The sequence below is a fragment of the Jaculus jaculus genome, chromosome 6, assembly GCF_020740685.1.
Source record: "Jaculus jaculus isolate mJacJac1 chromosome 6, mJacJac1.mat.Y.cur, whole genome shotgun sequence".
Lineage (NCBI taxonomy): Eukaryota > Metazoa > Chordata > Mammalia > Rodentia > Dipodidae > Jaculus > Jaculus jaculus.
Window position 1 is genome coordinate 139,729,064 of NC_059107.1, and position 21,315 is coordinate 139,750,378.

Genomic DNA, 21,315 nt, shown 5'->3' on the forward strand with positions numbered 1-21,315 from the left:
CCGTGTGGTTGAAGGGAAGACCACATTCAGCTGAACAAATGGAAGGATTCTAAACAGTCCACCCCCAAAGTATTCAATTGGAAGCAACCATCCACTCCAGAAGACCTGCACACATTTGTGGGAGCATCAAGGATTTGAAGGATGCATAGACGTCACAGCTGTACATCGATGGCGAGAATTTTAGGTTTGGGAAACTTATTAGCTCTATGTGCTGGACAATGTTGCTATTTCTTTATTCTGTGCCCACTCTACCGTGACTTTTCCTGGTATCAGATACCAAGCAAACCTGTTTCATTTCTCCAAGAAATCTCTTTATTTGGTCTTTCCATTAGCCTGAACCTGTAGCTGACATTCATCAATGTGATGCACATACAATAAGTCATGAATTACAATGATCTTTTCTCAGTGGGTGGCTTTTTCTCCACCTTTGTTTTGCTTTTATCCTCCCAAAGATTTATCTTGATATATTCAAGTTGATCAGTATTTCCCTTTCTGTCTTTTACTTTTGTGAGTTTTGGGGAAGCCTCTTTTTCAATTCTCATGTCATATTCCTATCTATCTATCTATCTACCTATCTATCATCTATATATGTATGTATTATTCTATCATCTATCTATCTATCTATCATCATCTATTATCTATATATTTATCTATCTATATTTCATAAATGCATTCATAAATACATTCTATTACAATTTCTTTTACTATTTTTGGAATTTCATACACTATTTTAGAATATAAATAGTTCTCCTAAAAATTATGTCTCACTCTCTAAACCTCTCTGTGCTTTGTTGGTTCTGACTAGCTCTTGTAATTTTTTTCAATTAATTGATTTATTAACATGCCTCAAAAGAATTTTATTTTTTCTTTTTAACATTCTGTTCTGCTGCGTATTTGGTCCTTTTTGCTCGGATGCCGAAGAGACGGTATTGGCACGGGCCAGACGAAGACTTGAGAAAGCCTTCAGGTTCTTCGCCTCTCTGATGGCTCTGGCTTTTTCCTTTTTATAGACGTTGGAAATGGGCATCACTGAATATCCAGTCAACTGAGTAGCCAATTTGAGTTCTTCGGTAGAGCTGTCTCCCTTCTTGGGGGCTGAGGGTTTCCTGGGGAAGAGGATGAGCTTGGAGCGGTACTCCTTCAGACGCTGCGCATTGGCCTGCAGAGACTCCGTGGACTTGTTCTGCCTCCTTGGGTCCACAGAGGTACCAACACTCCGGGCCGCCTTTTTCTGGATGCCGGCCACCCTGAGCTGCTCCAGGCTAAAGCCCTGGCAGCCCTTGCACCTGCGGAACCAGGTGCTCACTCATCGCTGCCAGTCCTTGTGGAAGTGGGCCTTCGGGATCATGCCATTCTGGCCGGGTGCTGAGGCTGCCTCCTGTGTAGGAGAACGGCCGAGGACATAGGCTAACTCGTGTACTTCTCCACTTAGGAACTTACCATGGTTCCCATTCGGCTGAACAATTAAAATCAGCAGACATTTATTTAGCACATGCTAAGTTCCAGGCACAGGGTTTCCAGTTGTTTTGAACAAAACAGACCATGAGGTGGATAGTATTATTTCAGCTCCATCTCAGGGATGGACAAAGCAAGGCACAGTGGGGTGAAGTACCCTGGAAAAACTTAGGGTTTGTATCATACTTCCTGGTTCCATAATTTGGGCTTTGCGGGGTGGGAGTGGTAGAGAGTGCGTGGGCCAGAGACTCTTGCTGCTGGCACGCACCGTTTTGTGCATCTGGCTTTATAGGGTGCTGGGAAATTGAACCTGAGCCAGCATTGCAAGCAAGCACTTCTATCAGCTAAATTGTCTATCCAACCCCACCATTTTGGCTTCTATGATGTGTGTGTGTGTGTGTGTGTGTGTGTGTGTGTGTGTGTGTGTGTGTTCAAGCAGAGGGCTGGAGAGATGGCTTAGCAGCCAAGGCGTTTGCCTGCAAAGCCTAAGGACCTGGTTCAATTCTCCAGTACCCACATAAGCCAGATGCACAAGGTGGCTTGTGTGTATGCATCTGGAGTTTGTAGCTGATAGAGGCCCTGGCACACCCATTCTCTCTCTTTCTCACTGCCTCTTTCCAGCTCTCTCAGATGATTTAAAAAAGTAAAAAAATAAAAAGAAAAGAAAAGGGCTGGAGAGATGGCTTAGCTAAAGGCTTAGCATGCCTCTGAGGTGTAAGGACTAGGATTCAATTCTCCAGGCCCCATGTAAGCTAGAGGCACATAGTGGCACATGCGTCTGGAGTTCATTTGCAGTGGCTAGAAGCACTGGTGCACCCATTCTCTCTCTCTCTCTCTCCCTCTGACTGTAATAAATAAATAAAAGTAAAAGCTTAAAAAAGGTAAATAAAAATAAATAGAATAAAAGGAGAGCTGGCAGAAGTAGGAGGATCTCTCTCACTTCAAAGCCAGCCTGGGCTAGAGTAAGATGCTACTTCAAAAACAAACAAAACAAACAAACAAACAAAAAATACCATAGGGGGCTGGAGAAATGACTTAGCAGTTAAGGTGCTTGCCTGAAAACCATAAGGACCCAGGTTCAATTTCCCAGTACTCCCGTAAATCTGATGTACATTGTGGCACATGTGTCTGGAGATCATTTGCAGTGGCTAGAGAACCTGGAAAACCCATTTCCCCCCCCTCTCTTGGTCAGTCTTTAATGAATAAATAAAAATAAAATATTATTTTTAAAAAGTAGTATAGCTGGGCGTGGTGGCTCATGCCTTTAATCCCAGCACTCAGGAGGCAGAGGTGGGAGGATTGCCATGAGTTCGAGGCCGCCTTGAGACTCCATAGTGAATTCCAGGTCAGCCTGGGCTACAGCGAGACCCTACCTCAAAAAACCAAAAAAAAAAAAAAAAAAAAAAAAAAAAAAGAAAGAAAAGAAAGAAAGAAAGAAAAAAGTAGTATAAAAATTCCTCTTTCCCACCTCACTATGCACCCTGACTTATGTGCATACATCTTGATAAGCCCATTATAAATTGAAGATATTGAAAATAAAATGAGGTACAGTGCATCTAATACATCTAGCCCACCAAACAGCATAGTTTTGTCTAGTTGAGCTTAGTGGGCTCAAAACACTTATATCAACACATCAAACTCATCAAGTGTAAAGCCTGTCTTACAATGTGATGAGTATAGTACATAATTTATTGAATACTGTACTGAAAGTAAAAAAAAAATTAGAATGGCCTTCCAACAAATTGTTGGTCAGTGAGACCCACAATGCCCCCAAAACATGACAGGCTATTTGCCAAGGCTCTTAGCTGCCCACCAGAACTAGATAATAAAACCCTATTGCTAAAGACTACACATGCTTGGGCTGCAGGTCACTGAGAAATCAAACTGGAGCTGAGCTGGAAGCCTCCTCCCTGTTGACTAGCTGTCAGGACACTGGAAAGAACTGTGTAGCCTGCCAGGGAAGAAATGTCATCAGTTGTGTAAACCAGCAGTGGAGACAGCAAGTTCTATGGCTGGCCAGTGAGGCCAAATGTACCAATTGGTACAGTAATTGGCATGTTTTTTATGGGGGAAGCCAACTGCTCTTTGATTGGGCTTGAGGCCTGTTTCACAGGAGGCATTCCTACCTGACACTGAAAACCTAATGAAAAGGCTTGGGAAGTCACTAGGCCCTAGGGCCACATTACTATTGTGTTCTGGCTAAATGGATATATTATGCCCACCAAACTGCCCCCTAAATATTTATGTATATGCCCATATATTAATGCTACTCTTGCTTTTGGTTAGAGAAACTTCTCGTTTCCAATGGTGGTGACCACTGGGGTGACTCAATACTCACTGAAGTGCTAAGAAGTGATAGTGGAGTGTTCAGCACTTCGTGAGACATCTCTATCACACCCTACAAGGCTCAGGGAGTTCAGAAGAGGTGGAGGAAAAAAATGTAAGAGCCAAGGAAAGGGAGGACTACTTACAATATTATCAAGACCCAAAGTGGCCTTGATATTCATAACCTCACAGTGGCTGATGCTAGCTACACAAGACCTGCATAATAGGAGGGAAAAAAATGATGACATCAAAATAGAAGAGACTAGTTGGAAAGAAGGGATTCAGTGAAGGGAGAATTTGGGATGGGTGAAGAGGGAGATTGGTGGGAAGGAATTATGATTATGGTATATTGTTATATTTATGGAAGATGTCAGTATAAAAGTTTTTAAAAAAGAGAAAAGAAACAAAAATGATGAGCTGGAGAGATGGCTTAGTGGTGAATGCATTTGCCTACAAAGCCAAAGGCCCAGGTTCAATTCCCTAGGACCCATATAAGCCAGATGCACAAGGTAGCGTACACATCTGGAGTTCTTTTGCAGTGGCTGGAGTCCCTGGCACACCCATTCTTTCTCCCTCCATCTCTCTCTTTCTCTCTCTCTCTGCCCCCTTTCTTTCTCTCATGTAAATAAAAACAAGATATGTTGAAAAAGAACTTTTAAAAAAGAAACAAAAATGAGAATGGTTGTACTTGTGGGCAGGCTTTCCTACCATGGTAAAATGGAAAACTCCTTGACTCAAACCTCTTAGGCTAGGGAAGGTCTATGCTTTTCTGGCCAAGGAGAGCCTCTCACTGCCAAACCAAATGACATTTCTGCACACACCTTCCACCTGCCCACTGCTTCCCTTTCTACTTCCAATTGACTGGCTACACTATGCAGTTTTACTTAAACTCACTGCACCTGCATTTGACTGGATTCTGCTTGCGAGTCAGTCGGGGGCAGTTTTCTAAACGTTCTTCATGTTTCTGACAAAGATTTGTATGGTGGTACTCCCTGTTGAGTGCCTGGTCAGGCACTAGGTTACCCCAACAAACTGTAACAAAACTCTGTTGCAAGAGCCTTTCTGTTCATGTGGGGCAGATACAGTTTAGGGACCAGATATCATCTCCAAGAAAATCTTCTGTTTTCTCTCTTCATCTTGGGACATCCATTAAATCTTTACCATAGCACAATCTGCAGCAAGCCTTTTTATGGTTCTTGTCAAAGGTGACACCTGCTCCTTGTTGGGAATGATGAAGAAACGGTGCACATAATTGGATGAATGAAGAAGTGAAAACAAAATTTTGATCTGGGCGTGGTGGCGCACCCCTTTAATCCCAGCACTCGGGAGGCAGAGGTAGGAGGATCACTGTGAGTTTGAGGCTACCCTGAGACTACATAGTGAATTCCAGGTCAGCCAGAGCTAGAGTGAGATCCTACTTTGAAAAAAAAAAATTTTTTTTTTTGAGCCTATATATTAGTTGGTGAGGTGGGGAAGAAGAAACTTTCTTACATTCATTTTTAAGGACCATCTATATATATTTGGGACAGCCCATGAGTTTAACAACTAAATTATTAATTTAAAAACACTGCCTTCCTTTATTATTTTTCTAACAGTGACTTTACATGAAAAAGAATTTTGAATGAGCGCAAAGAATCTCTGTAGACTGCACAAATATTAGTGATAAGAAACAGCAACTTACATTATTTATAAGGAAGTGGTTTACATTGCTTAGCCCTGTCAGGCACAGTAGTTACTTAGCTCCCTTCTTTCATTACAGTGAAACAAATAAAGAAATGTGACAAGCAAAAAGAAAAGGTATTACAATGGCTGCACCTCATTACAAAAACGATAATGTCTCTTAAGTGTAAAAAAAAAATCCACTCGAACAAAATTCAGGCTGAACAAAATGGAAACTTCCATCTTCCCATGATGATGATTCAGAATGTAACACCCATTTAAATATTCAGACAAGCTTCCAAAACCTACTTCAAGTTAAGCATTGTTAACTAAAGTATGTGCACGGAGGGAAGATGACTAAGATGCAAGGTTTCATAATTCAAGTGCTTGAATTTAATTAGTTGCATTTTCTTTTAGCAGTGACTTTGAAATCAGTCTGCTAGGAGAAAGGTCACTGGTGAAAGCAGCTAGGTCGTGGGGAGAAATCCCCACTTTGTTTTATTTTTATTTTCTTTTCTCTTTCCTGGTCACTTTAGTTGAATCCTTCTGGTTCACTTTCATCACTGTAATAGACCATTCTCAGTGGCAAATTGCACCAGCTTTTGATCTGAAGTGGATGTCTGTTATGTGAAGGGAGAGATGAGAAATGAATTTACCAATGTAATGTTTTTAAAGAATCTATCTATCTATCTATTTTTCTATCTATCTACTTACCTACCTACCTACCTACCTGCCTATCTATCTATCTATAGATGAGGTAAAAGCTCCATGGACAAATTTTTGCCCCCCTCCCAGGCCTAAATGTTTTAAGTTCTTAGAATATTTTACTGTTCACCCAGAGACAAAATAAAATCTCTCTGAGTCAAAGGATGACATCTCCATCTTTGCTGGAAAATTGGACTCTGACAGTGATGTGTTCTTGCATTTTGCTGATTGCCAGGAAGGTTCTTGGGCCACAATTATCTGCCCCAGTGAGCAAATTCACTTCCATTTTCCTTCAAAGAATATTAGGGTACAATACATGGGACATATTGGACTAGCCTTACAAATGAGTACAGGCCCACAGAGCCTGCAAGAAATTAGGTCAGGGCTGAAAGAAGTAAAGATGCTGTCTAAAAAGCTTTTTAATATTAAATGGGAACTCGAAAATGAGTGCTGGGCTCACCATCTTTAAGTGTGAAAGGACTGGTAATAGTCTTAGTGTTAAAGACCTATTTTTTTAAGCTATCAAACATCTTTCGCTCTTAGATAATTTTTGGCGATGCTTAATTATAAGGGAAAGTACGTCTCCTTGAGGCCTGTAGTTTGTCCATTAAAGTCTCTTAAGATTTCTTTTATGCTGGGGATGGTGGCAGACACCTTCAATCCCAGCACTTGGGAGGCAGAGGTAGGAGGATCGCCATGAGTTGGAGGTCTCTCTGAGACTATGTAGTGAATTCCAGGTCCGCCTGGGCTAGAGTGAGACCCTACCTCAAAAACAAAACAAGACAAAACAACAACAAAAGATCCCTGTTTTAAAAATGACAAGGTGCTTTGAGAATTAACACTTCAAGACATTAGTGTGTCTTTATGTCAGATAAAGTTGAATAAAATGAACATTAATTTGGAATACAGTGACTTTTAGAATAACGCTGAAATGCAGGTAAATAAACACAATTATCACTACTAGAGGTATAAACATCAGTCTAGAGTTAGAGTTCAAAACAAAACAAGAGAAAAGACTGGATCAGTGGTGGATACTTATCCCTAAACTCATTGTCAGAATTTCTGAATTTCCATTTGTTTAATAACTTTCATTTTGGGGTGTCATCAATACAGTTTTGTTTGCTCTGAGCACAGCACTGAGGTTACAAGATCAGGTCTGGGCTTCTGAATGTGTGGTGTGGTTTTACTCCCACCTCGGTTAAAGGAATTAAACTTCCCTAAGCTCTTGTTTCCTAACCGTCAAACACTGAAGATAGAATTGTGAAGTTATTATAATGATCAAAAGAAGTGTTCTTTCAAATGCACATAACAACGACACATTAACCATTAACACCACTACTATTGTTATTAAGTGATCAAATGGAAAAAAAAGTTCGAGGGCTAGAAAACTGTTAAGGCATTTGCCTGCGAAACCAAAGGACCCAGGTTCGATTCCTAAGACCCACGTATGCCAGATGCACAAAGGGCACACGCGTCTGGAGTTCGTTTACAGTGGCTACAGGCCCTGGCGTGCCCATTCTCTATCTGTCTCTCTTCTCGCTCTCTCTCTCTGCTCTCAAATAAATAAATTAAAACAAAAAAGAAAAAAAAAGGGTGAGGTCTGGATTTCTGATGGTAAATTCTGGTTTTCAGTCCCTTTCCTGAGCAGTCTTGGTGGCGGACATCTGTAATCCCAGCACTCAGGAGGCTGAGGCAGAAGAATAATGAGTTGGAGGCCAGCCTGATCTACATGAGACATTGCCTAAAAACAAAAAAAAAACACGAAAAGAACACTAAAATAAACAATCTTCTCTTTATTCATGTTTCACCCATAGATGCAGGGGTGAGGGGAAGCAACAGAACAATTTACAGAGCATCTTTTTAAAATTTTTGCAACCGGGTTCTTTCTCTGTTTCCTCTCTAGGGGGCGCTGTGCTTTCCCGGAAGCGCGCGGGTTGCTCGGTTGCCTAGAGACCGTCGCTAGGCGACCGCGTGTCCACACGCTCCGGGCCGACCGGCTGGGTCAACATGGCATCGCCGGCCGCTGCCTCCAGGACTTCCTCCAACGAGACCTCGTTCTCGGCGTCGCCGCAGGAGCTGCCGCCGCCGCCGCCGCCGACCTCCGTGGCCGTGGTGGGCTCGAAGGCGAGCTCCCCGGGCCCGCGGCTGCGCCCGGTCAGCTCCCAGGACGCGCTGCCCACCGCCGCGTTCTACGGGCCGTTGGATGCAAAAAACCCGCTCCTCGCCTCCTTCGAGAAGGAGATCCGGGAGCTGTTAGGCTTTGTAAAGAAAAAGAAGGTGCTAGCCTCCACGGACGAGCAGAAGCACGAGTTCCATCGGCGGTGGTAAGCCGAGGCCGGGCGCTGGGGAGGGCGCCGCCCCGAGGAGGCGCGGAGCTGGGCGGCCACGTGCAGCGCAGGGCCCTGCAAATGTCTCTAGCACAACTCTTCATTCCTGGTTTGCCTTTCCTTCCTTCCTTCCTTCCTTCCTTTCTTTCTTTCTTTCTTTCTTTCTTTCTTTCTTTCTTTCTTTCTTTCTTTCTTTCTTTCTCTCTCTCTCTCTCTCTCTCTCTCTCTCTCTCTTTCTTTCTCTCTCTCTCTCTTTCTCTCTCTCTTTCTCTCTCTCTCTTTCTCTCTCTCTCTTTCTCTCTCTCTTTCTCTCTCTTTCTCTCTCTCTCTCTCTCTCTCTTTCTTTCTTTCTTTTGACTTATTTCTCAGGTCGAAATAAAAATCCAACACAGAAATATTTCGTCATTCCCCGTTTGTTCTGTTTCTGAGCGCCTTCTCATGGTCTCTCTTTGACTTGCTCATGAATTTCACTTTCTGTCTAGTAACAATAGTTCTGTTTAAAAAAAAAATAACTTATGGGCTGGAGAGGTGGCTTAGCGGTTGAGGCGCTTGCCTGCAATTGCAATGTCAAAGGACTCAGGTTCGATTCTCCAGGACCCACATAAAGCCAGATGCACAAAGTGCTGCATACGTCTGCAGTTCATTTGCAGTGGCTGAAGGCCCTGGCACGCTCATTGTTTTTCTCTACCCATCTATCTATCTGACTCTTCAATAAAATTTTAAAAATTATTTGTTTATAAGCAGAAGAGAGAGAGAGAGAATGGGCATGCCAGGGACTCTAGCCCCTGCAAACAAACTCCAGAAGCATGTGCCACTTTGTGCATCTGGCTTTCCTTGGGTCCTGGAGAAACCTAATCCAGATAGTTACGTTTTGCAGGCAAGCTTCTTAACCACAGAGCCATCTCTCCAGCCCCAGAAATACAGTTCTCTATATGAAGACAAAGGAATAACTTTGGGATGACTTATGTTCTTGAAGAAATTAGTTCTTGAGATCAAGTGTGTCATCTTCTGAATTTTATTCTTTCATATTGCTATTAGGATCGCATATACTTTTTTTTTTAATTTTTAATTTATTTATTTTTTATTTATTTGAGAGTGACAGACACAGAGAGAAAGACAGATAGAGGGAGAGAGAGAGAGACAGAGAGAGAATGGGCGCGCCAGGGCTTCCAGCCTCTGCAAACGAACTCCAGACGCGTGCGCCCCCTTGTGCATCTGGCTAACGTGGGACCTGGGGAACCGAGCCTCGAACCGGGGTCCTTAGGCTTCACAGGCAAGCGCTTAACCGCTAAGCCATCTCTCCAGCCCGCAGATACTTTTTTTTTTTTTTTGCCTCTTGACTTTGCCACTCATTGTGCACATATGTTTGCTTTTATTTTTTTATTTTTTCCTGTTAACACCATGATATTACTGTGAATTGTAAACTCCTGTTTTCAAGATTCCTTCTTGTTTATGTTGCCATCTTCCTTGGTCAGATGCATTGGTTGGTGAACAGGGACAGATACAGACTAGTGGCAACAAACACCAAATTACTGAATCATTCTAATTTATGTTTTTGTTCCATTGTTTTCATTTTGTTGCTTTGTGTCCTTGAGACGAGTCTCTCTCTCTGAATCTGGGGCTACCTGCTTTTTTGGTTAGACTAGCTGACCAGGAAGCACCAGCCATCTTCTGGTTTCTTCACCCCCTATTCCTCACAAGACTGGGGTTTCTGGCACACATGAAAATGTCCAGCTTTTATATTGGTGCTACGAATCAAACTGATGCCCACTTAGACTCTCTCAGGTCCTCATGCTTGCAAGACAAGTGTTCTTACCCGCTGAGCCATCTTAGTGGCTAGTTTAAAAAAAATCATGTTTTACTTTTATTTATTTATTTGACAGAGATAAAGAGGCAGAGAGCACGTGTGTGTACTAGGACCTCCAGCCTCTGCAAATGAACTCCAGATGCATGTGCCTCCTTGTGCATCTGGCTTATGTGGGTCTTGGGGAAATCAAACGCGAGTCCTTTGGCTTTGTAGGCAAGTGCCTTAACTGCTAAGCAATCTCTCCAGCCCTTAATGTGTCTAGTTTTAACTTATATTTACTTTAATTTTTTTGTTCATTTTTATTTATTTATTTGAGAGCGAAAGACAAAGAGAGAAAGAGGCAGATAGAGAGAGAGAGAGAATGGGTACACCAGGGCCTCCAGCCACTGCAAACGAACTCCGGACACATGCACCCCCTTGTGCATCTGGCTAATGTGGGTCCTGGGGAATCGAGCCTCGAACCATGGTCCTTAGGCTTCACAGGCAAGTGCTTAATCACTAAACCATCTCTCTTGCCCTTAACTTATATTTATTATTCACTGAAGCATCTAACAACAGTTTGTGGAGTACCTACCATATATATACATATCTCACGTTCTTTTCTAGAAACTGGTAAAATACCAAGATAAGGAAAGATATTTATGTGAGCATAGACAGCTGGTAAACAAATACGGTAGTTCAGTCCCCCCACACAGTATATGGTTGTGTGTTCTGTTGTTTCAGTTACCTGTGGTCAATCATGGCCTGGACATATTAAATAGAAAATTCCAGAAATAAACAGTTTGTATTTAAACTGTGTACCTTTCTGAGTAGTATGACAAAACCTTGCACAGTCCTGCTCTAGCCCACCCAGGTTGTAAATCTTCCCTTTATCCAACATATCCATGTTGTAGACGCCGCCTGCCTTGGTTAGGAGCCATCTTGTTTTTCAGATTGGCTATCATGATATCACAATGCTTGCATGCAAGTAGTTCTTATCCCATTTTATTTAATCATGACCACACGGCACAAGAGTAATGATGCTGACAATTCAGACAGATCGAAGAGAAGCCATATGTGCTTTCTCTGTGTGATTGTATGCATGTATGTGTTTCTTTATGTGTGTGTGGTGTGAGTGTAAGTGCATTCGTGCCACAGCTACATGTGGAGCTCTGAGAATAACACTGGATCTCTCTCCTCACCTTCCCCCTTTTCTGAGGCAGTGTCTCTCATTGCACTGTTCACTGCCGCATTTGACAAGGCCGTTTGGCCCATTAGGCTCTAGGTAATTCTCCTCGCTCCCCTCCCTTTCTCTCCATAAGCGTGTTGGGATTGTCGAAGGCACTGCTGTAGCTCCTGGCTGACGTGGTTTCTAGGGATCTGACCTCAGTACTCATTCTTGTGCAGCCAGTGCTCTATCCCCTGAGCCATCCTCCCCAGCCTCCATAAGTGCTTTCTTTTTTAAAAATTATTTATTTATCGGGGGGGGGGGTAGAGAATGGTCATGCCAGGGCCTTCAGCTGCTGCAGATGAACTCCAGATGCGTGTGCCACTTTGTGCACCTATATTACATGGGTCCTGAGGAATAGAGCCTGGGTCCTTTGGCTTTGTGGGCAAGCGTCACAACCATTAAGCCATCTCTCCAGCCCTGTAAGTGCTTTCTTTAAATGGAAAAGCAGAAGTTCTCAAAGAAGAAATCATTGTATGTTCAGGTTGTTGAGATCTACAGTAGTATCAGATATTTTGAGAGATACCATATTCATACAACTTTTAAACAGTCATTTTGATCTATTGTGCTGATTTATTTATTTATTTATTTATTTATTTTTTTCTTCAAAGTGGCTTGTCTTATTCTAGCACAGGCTGACCTGCCACTCACTCTGTAGTCCCAGGCTGGCCCTGAACTCAGCATGACCCTCCTATCTCTGCCTCCTGAAGGCTGGGATTAAAGGGGTGTGCCACCATGCTTGGCTGATCTACTTTATTATTGTTAACCTATTACTATATCTATAAGCAAAACCTTATCCTGGGTATGCATTTATAGGGGGAAAACATAGCCTATGTACTGTTCAGTACTACCTGTCATTTCATGCATCCACTCAGGATCAGCTGGGGGCAAGGGACATAGTAAAGACGTTTTACAAGGAGACTGCTGGAAAGAAAAACAGAGCAGGGAATGGAATTTGAGGATAATAGAAGAATGCAGCAATTTAAAACAGGCTGGTTGGGAGTCATAGCCAGGGAAAATCAGAAAAAGTGGCCTTTGAGAAAAACAAGGCTTTGTGGGAGGGAACCATGAGTATTTCTGTGCAGAGTGGGCACACAGGGCAAGGGCAGGCATGGAAGAGCTAGGTTAGCGTGCTTCGGGGCAGAGTAGGTTTCTGGTAGGCGGAAGGCAGAGAGTTGAACTTGAGATATTTTGGGATGTCACTCAGCAGCCAGGCAGTGCTGGAGGTCAGAGGGAAGACTCGTTTGGGACACGTCAGCCTTGGTGACATTTCAGTACTGACTTAATGGACTAGCTGAGGCAGTAAGTGCAGATGGGGAGCAGGAGAGCGAAGCAGCGCCCCCTTCCCAGGCTCTGACACTGAGGAGGCTAAGCAAGCAGCCAGGCCAACTCAAGGTGTGGCCTGGAGAGGAAGCGATTAAAGAGGAAGGAAGGATCAACTGTGCCAAACCCCGCTGACGGGCCAGCCAGCTAAGATGAGAATGAAGAATGGGCCAAGGAGTTGGGGTGGGGGGGAAAGGCTTTTTGTAGGGTGTGATGGTACATACATGTTATCCCAGCATTTGGGAGATTAAGCTGGAGGATTCTGAGTCTGAGGCCAGCCTGGGTCTCACTGTGAGACCCTATGTCAAACAACAACAACAAAAACCATATTACACACCTAATCTGAATTATTATGTGTAAATAAACAGTTTTTGTGCTTGTGCTTTTTCTCCCATTTCTCCTGCCAAAATTCCTGTGTAAATCAGCATTTTGTTCTTTCCTGGCAGCTACGCCATCTCAAATCTGTCTTCCTCTCTGTAAACACGTCGTCTTCTCTTTCTGGAAGGCAGCTGTGCTCACCACTACGCCAGGCACCAAGGCGCACTCTTAGCTTTCTACTACGCCCATTGCTTTTAGAATGAACTAAGAGGCTTCCACTGTCCTCCGGCGTCTACATCTGGCCAGCCTTCCTCTTGTCTGTGCTCAAGGCTTCTCTTGGGAATTTCCAGAGAAATGGGTTTCCAGTTTCTTTCTCAAAAGACTTAATACCTGCTTCCTCCTTTGTCTGGAAGGTTCTTCCCCCAGGTTTCCAAATATCTAGGTTTTCTCTTTCTCAACTAATTTTCATCTCCCTAGACAGGCCTTTTCAACCTAATTCAGGTTCACCTATCAAATTTAATTTTCAATTTTTTTAATGCTGTGTGTGTGTGTGTGTGTGTGTGCGCGTGCGCGCGCGTGCGCGTGTGCGCACACGCAGTGGGCAGAGGACATCTTTCAGTGCCATTCCTCAGAAATGTATACCTTTTTAAAAACTTTTTTTGAGGCAAGCTCCCTCATTGGCTTAGAGTTCACTAATTACTCTAGACTGGGCCAGGAAGTCCCACGGATCCTCCTATCTCTACCTCCCCAGTTTTGGTGTTCCAGGTGTGTGACATCACTCCTGCTATGTCTGCATGGGTCTAGGAATCACACTCAGGGCCTTATGCTTTCCCGGAAAGCTCTTTACCGATTGAGCCCTCTCCCCAGTTATTCCCTACTACCTCCCCCTTTTAAAATATTATTTGTTTTCTTTAGTGTTACCTGTTTCCTGTATTTGAATATAAGCTACCCAGTCACTTGGGGCTAACACATCTCTTTTTCATTGCTCTGTCTCCAGGAACTTGGCTGGGGGTTGGGGCGTAGTATATATTCAACAAACAGTTACTATTGGAAGAACTTAAGGGCTATATTTATCCCTAGTAATTCTGAATGGGAGACAAGAGATTATAATTATCAATAAAGTGTTTGGAGTAGATCACACTGGAACAGAGGCTTAAGGGGAATACAGTGACAATTGACTTTCAGAAAAATGGCAAGGAGGACTGGGGAGATGGCTCCTCAGTTACAGTTGCTTGCTTACAAAGCCTGCTGGCCCCTGGGTTCAATTCCTCAGGACTCATATAAAGGCAGATGCACAATGTGGCCCATGCATCTGGAGTTTATTTGCATGTGACAAGAGGTCCTGGTGTGCCCATACTTTCTCTCTCTCTAATAAAAAAATAAAATTTTAAGTGGTAAGGGAGGTGACGTTAAGCTGAGATTAGAAGGAGGTGCAGGAGGTGTCTAGGAAAACAGAGGTAAACGGAAGGAACAGGCATGAAGGAAGTTCCTTGGTCATAAAGAACCAGGTACTTGGATGGAACATACAGAGGTCCTTAGCAGCCATGTGGCAAGCGTAGTACGATGGTGTGAGATGAGGTTAGAGGAAAAGATGAGATTTTGAGAGGTTCTAGAAACCAGATGCAGTGGGGAATGCTTGTAAAGATTTTGGTCAGGGATGACTTTCATGTAATCTTTGTTCTAAAACACTGTTTGGGTGCTTATGTCCAAATGGAGCAGGAATGGTACCAGAGAACCAGTTGGGAGTCCAGGAGGTGGAAGTTGCTTTTATAACATGTTTGACAGATGGTTGTTTGCAAAATCAAAACTTGTTTCTTCTAACTATAGGTTTCCCATAAGCATGAAAACTGCACCTAAAATGTAATTTTGATTATATGACCAATATCAATAGAGTATGGTACACGTTTTAAAAATATACTTTTGTTATAAATACTTAAGATTTAGGTACTCTACTTATACAGTTACAAATTTCTTTTATAGGGCATTCTAAATATCTAGTCATAAGCCAGGGGTGGTGGCACATACCCTTAATCCCAGCACTAGGGAGGCAGAGGTAGGAGGATCACTGTGAGTTTGAGGCCACCCTGAGACTACATAGTGAATTCCAGGTCAGCCTGGGCTACAGTGAGCACTTACCTCGAAAAAATAAACAACACCACAACAGTAGTAGCAGCTATAGTCAATCAGTAATATATAGCACATTAACATTCTTGTTTTAAATGATACACCATGTGTCTCATGCCTGTAATCTCAGCACTTGGCATGTTGAGGTAGGCTTTCTTAGAGTTCCAGGCCACCATGGGATAGAGTGAGATCCTGACTCTCCCCTTCCATGTACAGTATGTATCTTTTTCCTGTTTCATCATTATGTAAGCCATTCCTAATGAGCAGCCTGAACCTGAACTAAGATTCACTAACAAGAAAGAAAAAGGTCTTTTTCCTTATTATGTAACCTTGATTGATTTAATGAAGCTGGTATTTTTCTCCAGTGAGTAACAAACCTAGTCATAATTATCTCATCTGTAATTAACTATTTCATCTACAGCGTTTAAGACTCCTAGCCTAGACTAGATATAACTTAAATTTACTGTATCTATCCTCAATTAATACTGGGGCATTTCATGAAAGCAGCAAATGAAAAACAAATTATAAATACCTTTTATGGCTTACATTTGCCACATTATTTATTTTGCATTGTTATTTATTTCTGGACATGTGTATATGTTTCTACCCAAATATTATTAATCAGTCCATAAATGCAGGAGAGCTATTTACCTCCACTAAATCCAGACTCAAAATCATTTAATAATGAATTAGTTGACTGGTTTGTACAGCAGTTGTTTCATGAATATTTAGCACATTTATAGGTAGTTGCTCCTGCACCTTCAGTCCTCAAGTTTAGACTATATTAGTTAGCTTAGGCTGCCTTAAAATACCACAGACCGAGTGGCTTAAACAATAGAAATTTATCTTCTCATAGTCTTGGATGCTGGAAGTCCCAGGTCTTATCCAGGTTGGTTTCTGGTAAGGACTCTTCCCAGCTAGTGAAAGACTACTTTGGCTTCATAGAGAAGTCCTGGGAATGGACAGCCAGCCCTCTCGGGATGGTAACCCTATGAGACCAGGAACCTATGTCACAACCTCATTTAACATTAATTGCTTCCTGGAAGGCTCCATTTCCAGTACAGCCTCAGTGGGGGTTAGGGCTCCCATGAGGAATTTGGGTTGGGAAAATACATTCAGGCTGTAACATTGTCATCATCTAGAAATTTATAAGAAGGGTTGGATAGCTATTAAAGGAAAATCTGGATTTTTCCTAGGGGGACTAATAACTTCCAGGAGAGGGAACAAATGGTAACTAAATGCATAAACAAAATAAGCAGTGGACTGCTGGCTTGGTAAGTGATGAGAAACCACTCTGACACCAGCATACTGAGTCTTTGTTTCATTTGGTGAGGAAACATAACTGTAAATAGATTGGGTATTTGTGCTCTTTAGCTCTTCATAGAAAAGGATAAAATTTCAAAAATTCCTAATCAATGTCGTCCTCCTTTTCTCCTTCCCTCCTTCCCTTCTTTTCTTTTTCCTTCCTCCCTTTCCTTTTTCTCTCCCTCCTGCCCCCTTCTTTTTTCTTTCCTTTCCTTTCTTACTTTATACATATTTTTCTTTATTATTCACTTGCAAGGAAAGAGAGAGAATGGACACTCCATAGGGGCCTCTTGTCACTGCAAACAAACTTGAGGTGCATATGCCACTTTGTGCATTTGGTTGTACATGGGTGTTAGGGTCATAAGACTTTGCAAGCCAGGTGTCTTTAACTGATGAACCATCATTCCATCCCCCAAATATTTTTGCAATACCACTTCTCTTGGGACTGGGCAGTGAATACTATAGTGAAGATCCTTGACTCTATTATTGTTTTTTTTTTCTCACCTTGGGTTTGTTATGAAAATGAAATGACATAAAACTACTTGCAAGCAAAAGACCCTGGTGTGTCCCTTCTCTCTCTCTCCCCCCTCTGCCTCTCTCTCTCAAATAAATGAAAAATTAAAAATAATAAACTGAAACCAAGAACAGGAAAACTCTAGACAACAATAACAAAATCAAGCTGGCAGACTGGTACTGCCGAAACTCAGCATTTCTGTAATCCTATAGTCATTGAGGCAAAGTGATATGGTTGAAGGAATAGACAAGTAAATCAATGGAGCCGATCAGCAGCCCAGAAATAAGTATCAACTGGTCTTTGGGAAAGGGACAGAAGGGGTGCAATAGACAAAAAAAAAAAAAAAAAAAGTCCTTGCAGTAAAGCAATACAGGGTTCTGGAAAAATTGGACAACTGCATGCAAAACCCACCCTCCAAAAAATTAATCCAAAGGGATCACACATCCAAGTGCAATATTCAAAACAAAAACACAGGCTGGAGAGATGGCTTAGCAGTTAAGCGCTTGCCTGTGAAGCCTAAGGACCCTGGTTCGAGGCTTGGTTCCCCAGGTCCCACGTTAGCCAGATGCACAAGGGGGCGCACGCGTCTGGAGTTCGTTTGCAGAGGCTGGAAGCCCTGGCGCGCCTATTCTCTCTCCCTCCCTCTATCTGTCTTTCTCTCTGTGTCTGTCGCTCTCAAATAAATAAATTAAAAAAAACACTCCTAGAAGGTAGGCGACAATCCATGTGTGCATGTATGTGTGTGTGGAGGCCAGACGGCAACTCCAGGTGTTGTTACTCAGTATTCTCTCCCCTTTTCGAGACATTTCACCAAAGAGTCTCTCATTGCCCTAGAACATTGCAAGTAAACTAGACTGGCTGGCCAGTGAACCCCAAGGGTCTGCCTGTCTGTACTTCCCCAGCTCTGGGATTACAAGTGTGTACTACCATGCCTGGCTTTTTTTTTTTTTTTTTTTAAAGACATGTGGGTTCTGGAGTTTGAACTCAGGCCCTCACGTTTGCAAAGCAAACATTTACTTATTGAGCTAACTCCCCAGCCTGGCAATACCTTTTTCTGTACAGTACCACATGCATGATCCATGGAAGAAAGCACTGATAAGCCAGATTTCATTAAAATCAGAAGCTTCACGCTGGGGAAATGGTCCAGTGGTTAAAGATGCTACTTGCAAAGCCTGCTGGCTGGGATTTGTTCATGTAAAGTCAGGCACATGTGTCTGGGGTTTGTTGGCAGCAGCAAGGAACCCTGAAGCTCCCATGCTGTCCCCTCTGTTGCAAATAAATGAAGACATAAAATTTGAAAAAGCTGAGTGTCCGGTAGCACACACCTTTAATCCCAGCACTCAGGAGGCAGAGGTAGGAGGGTCGCTGTGATTTCAAGACTAGCCTGGGGGGGACTACATAGTGAATTCCAGGTCAGCCTGGGCCAGAGGAAGACCCCATCTCAAAACAACAACAAAAAAAATTGAAAAAAATTAAAAAGTTCTATTTGGGGCTCAAGAGATGACTTAGTGGTTAAGGCACTTGCCTATAAAGCCTATGGATCCAGGTTTGATTCCCTAGGACCCATGTAAGCCAGATACACAAGGTGGCACATGTGTCTGGAGTTTGTTTGCGGTGGCTAGTGACCCTGGCATTCCCATTCTCTTACTACCTCTCTCTTAAAAAAATAAATGAATGAATGAATGAAAAGTTCTATTTCATGAATGGTACTATAAAGAGTTTGAAAAATATATATACCATAAACATAGAGACATATCTGATAAAGGACTACTACATGCAATATCATTATACACAATATATGAAGGACTTTAAAGGTGAACTATAAAACTACTAAAACTAGGGTTGGCGATGGCCCCCGTGGAAAGAGTACTTGCTGCAAGCATGCGGGCTGGATTCTCCCTGAATTGGATTCCCCAGAAACCATGCAAACGTCTGGCTACGGCTACGCATGCGTAAAACCCTAGTCCCGGGACTTGTGGAGACTGGAGAGTGGGCCCAGGTATGCTAGTCAGCTAGTCTCACAAAAAGTGGCAGTTCCCAGTTCAGTGAGAGACGCTATCTTAAGGAAACATGCAGATGAATGATAAAGAACACCTGAAATTCTCCCCTGGCCTCTCTGCGTGCATATACGGTGTGTGCATCTGCACGTACATATGCATGTACACACAGCAAGAAAAGAAAAAAGGGCTGGAGAGATGGCTCAGCAGTTAAGGTACTTGCCTGCAAAAGCTAACAACCCAGGTTCCATTCCCAGTACCCACATGAAGCCAGATGCACAAAGTGGTGCATGCACCTGGAGTTTGTCTGTAGTGTCTGGTGGTCCTGGCACACCCATTCTCTCTCTCTCTTTCTGCTTTCAAATAAATAAATATTTGTGTGTGTGTGTGTGTGTGTGTGTGTGTGTGTGTGTGTGTTTGTGTGGTTTTTAGAGGTAGGGTTACCTGGAATTCACTATGTAGTCTCAGGGTGGCCTCGAACTCAAGGTGATCCTCCTACCTCTCCATATTGGGATTAAAGGTGTGCACCACCATGTCTGGCTAAAAAGTATTTTTTTCAAATAAAAAAGTACCTATTTTTATAAGTGGGTCAAAGATCCAACAGACATCTCACTGAGGAGATATGCAGGTGTCAGATAATCATTTGAAGAGCTGCTCTGCATGGCAAGATACCAGGAGAGCTCAGGTGCAAACAGCTAGGAGACACCCTGCTCACATACACCCTGCATACACCCTGCATACACCCTGACACCTCAGGGCTTGGGAGGCCGTGCAGCTGTGGAGCTCGCCTTGCTGGTGGGAATGCAGAATGGTACTGTTCAGTGGAAGTTCGGTGGCTTCTTACAAAGTCAGACAATGACACATGATCCAGTACCCCTTGGTATTTACCCAAAGAATGTGGAAAGTTATGTCCACATAAAAACCTTCACATGAATGTTTATAGCAGTTTTCTTCATCATTTACACACCCGGTAAGGAACCAAGACGTTCTTCAGAAGGTGAGTGTAAAAACAAACTACGGAACTATCAAACGACATGATATTAGATAAGGAGGAAGCTTAGAGGTACGCTCCTAAGAGAAAGAGGCCAATCTGAAGAGGGACACACGTGTGATCCTCTGCAAGAGGTGAAGATGCAGGGACTGTAAAAATACCAATGATTAGCGAAGATTAAGGAAGAAAGGGGGTTAGCACGAAGGATTTTGAGTGTAGTAAAGCCATGTTGAAATAGTGCTGGGCGTATGCCATTATACACTTGGCAAATGTCCACTGAGGGTGAATCTAACGTGAAGTGTGGACTTTGGGTGGTAACCATAGGCTTCATCAACTGGACCAAGTGTACCAGTCTCCCCATGGAGGGCAAGAGAGGGAATCATTGTGTCTTCCTCTCAATTTTGCTGTGAACTTTAAAGCGCCTGGAAACAAAAGCATGTTTAAAAATGCACGGAAAGGGCTTCAGCCAAAGTTTGGCACATTTTAGCAAAACCACATTTAACAATACTTAGACATTGACAGTAAGGCACATAGGAAAGACCTCTCACAAGATAAGTTTTAAAGAATTGCTTGGTAAATCATTGACGTTTCCTGCTAACTTTGAAAACATCATTTTATCTTATGATTTATTATTATGTTTGTTACAGTTCCACCACTTTGTTTAATATATGGACCAGATACGCCCCCAGGCTGCCATCTGACTATTACAAAGAAAAGCTTCTGAAGGTTGGAGATAGCCTCTGCCAAATGAAAGTAAGTGCTTCCGGAGTCCAGACCGCAGGCACACAACTCATCTAGTTAGTTATTATTTGATATGGTTCTCTTCCTATATTACATAGTTTGAATTTTTTTCTTAGGAAAAAATAGCACATGAATACATAAAAGATTTAAGCACAATAGAAGAGCAATCATAATAACAAAAACCACCATGTGCTTTTTAGTTTTGTAGTTGCAGTTGTCCAGGGATGTGAGGTTCCCGCAGGGGGGACCTGGGACCAGAAGGCTGCTCAGCCCCATTAACAGAGGGTGTGGTAGGCCCACAGCAGGAAGTGCTGAGTCATCATGTTCCTACCTTATACAAAGGAGTCCAGACACCACTTCCTGTTGTTTTTCTCATGGCTGGCCTTGCCCTGTCAGCCCTCAAGGCTATTGACCCTGCTGTTGTCCAACTCAATGCCCGGTTTTAATGACTTTTAGCTTCTTCTGAACATTTTGCTATATGTGACTCCAGCAGTCAGCCCATATATGCTGTTTCTTG

At 42.8% G+C, this 21,315-nt stretch overlaps 1 protein-coding gene and 1 pseudogene across 1 annotated transcript in view; one reads left to right on the forward strand and one right to left on the reverse strand.

Moving 5' to 3' along the window:
• Nucleotides 1–857: 857 nt before the first annotated feature.
• LOC101612316 lies at nucleotides 858–8,153 on the reverse strand (annotated as a pseudogene).
• Cfap54 (cilia and flagella associated protein 54) overlaps nucleotides 8,152–21,315 on the forward strand; it is a 290,039-nt gene continuing 276,875 nt past the window's right edge. The window contains exons 1-2 of the mRNA XM_045152254.1: nucleotides 8,152–8,468; nucleotides 20,705–20,810. Of these exons, the coding sequence (XP_045008189.1) occupies nucleotides 8,152–8,468; nucleotides 20,705–20,810 (423 nt within the window). The remainder of the gene's footprint in view (nucleotides 8,469–20,704; nucleotides 20,811–21,315) is intronic.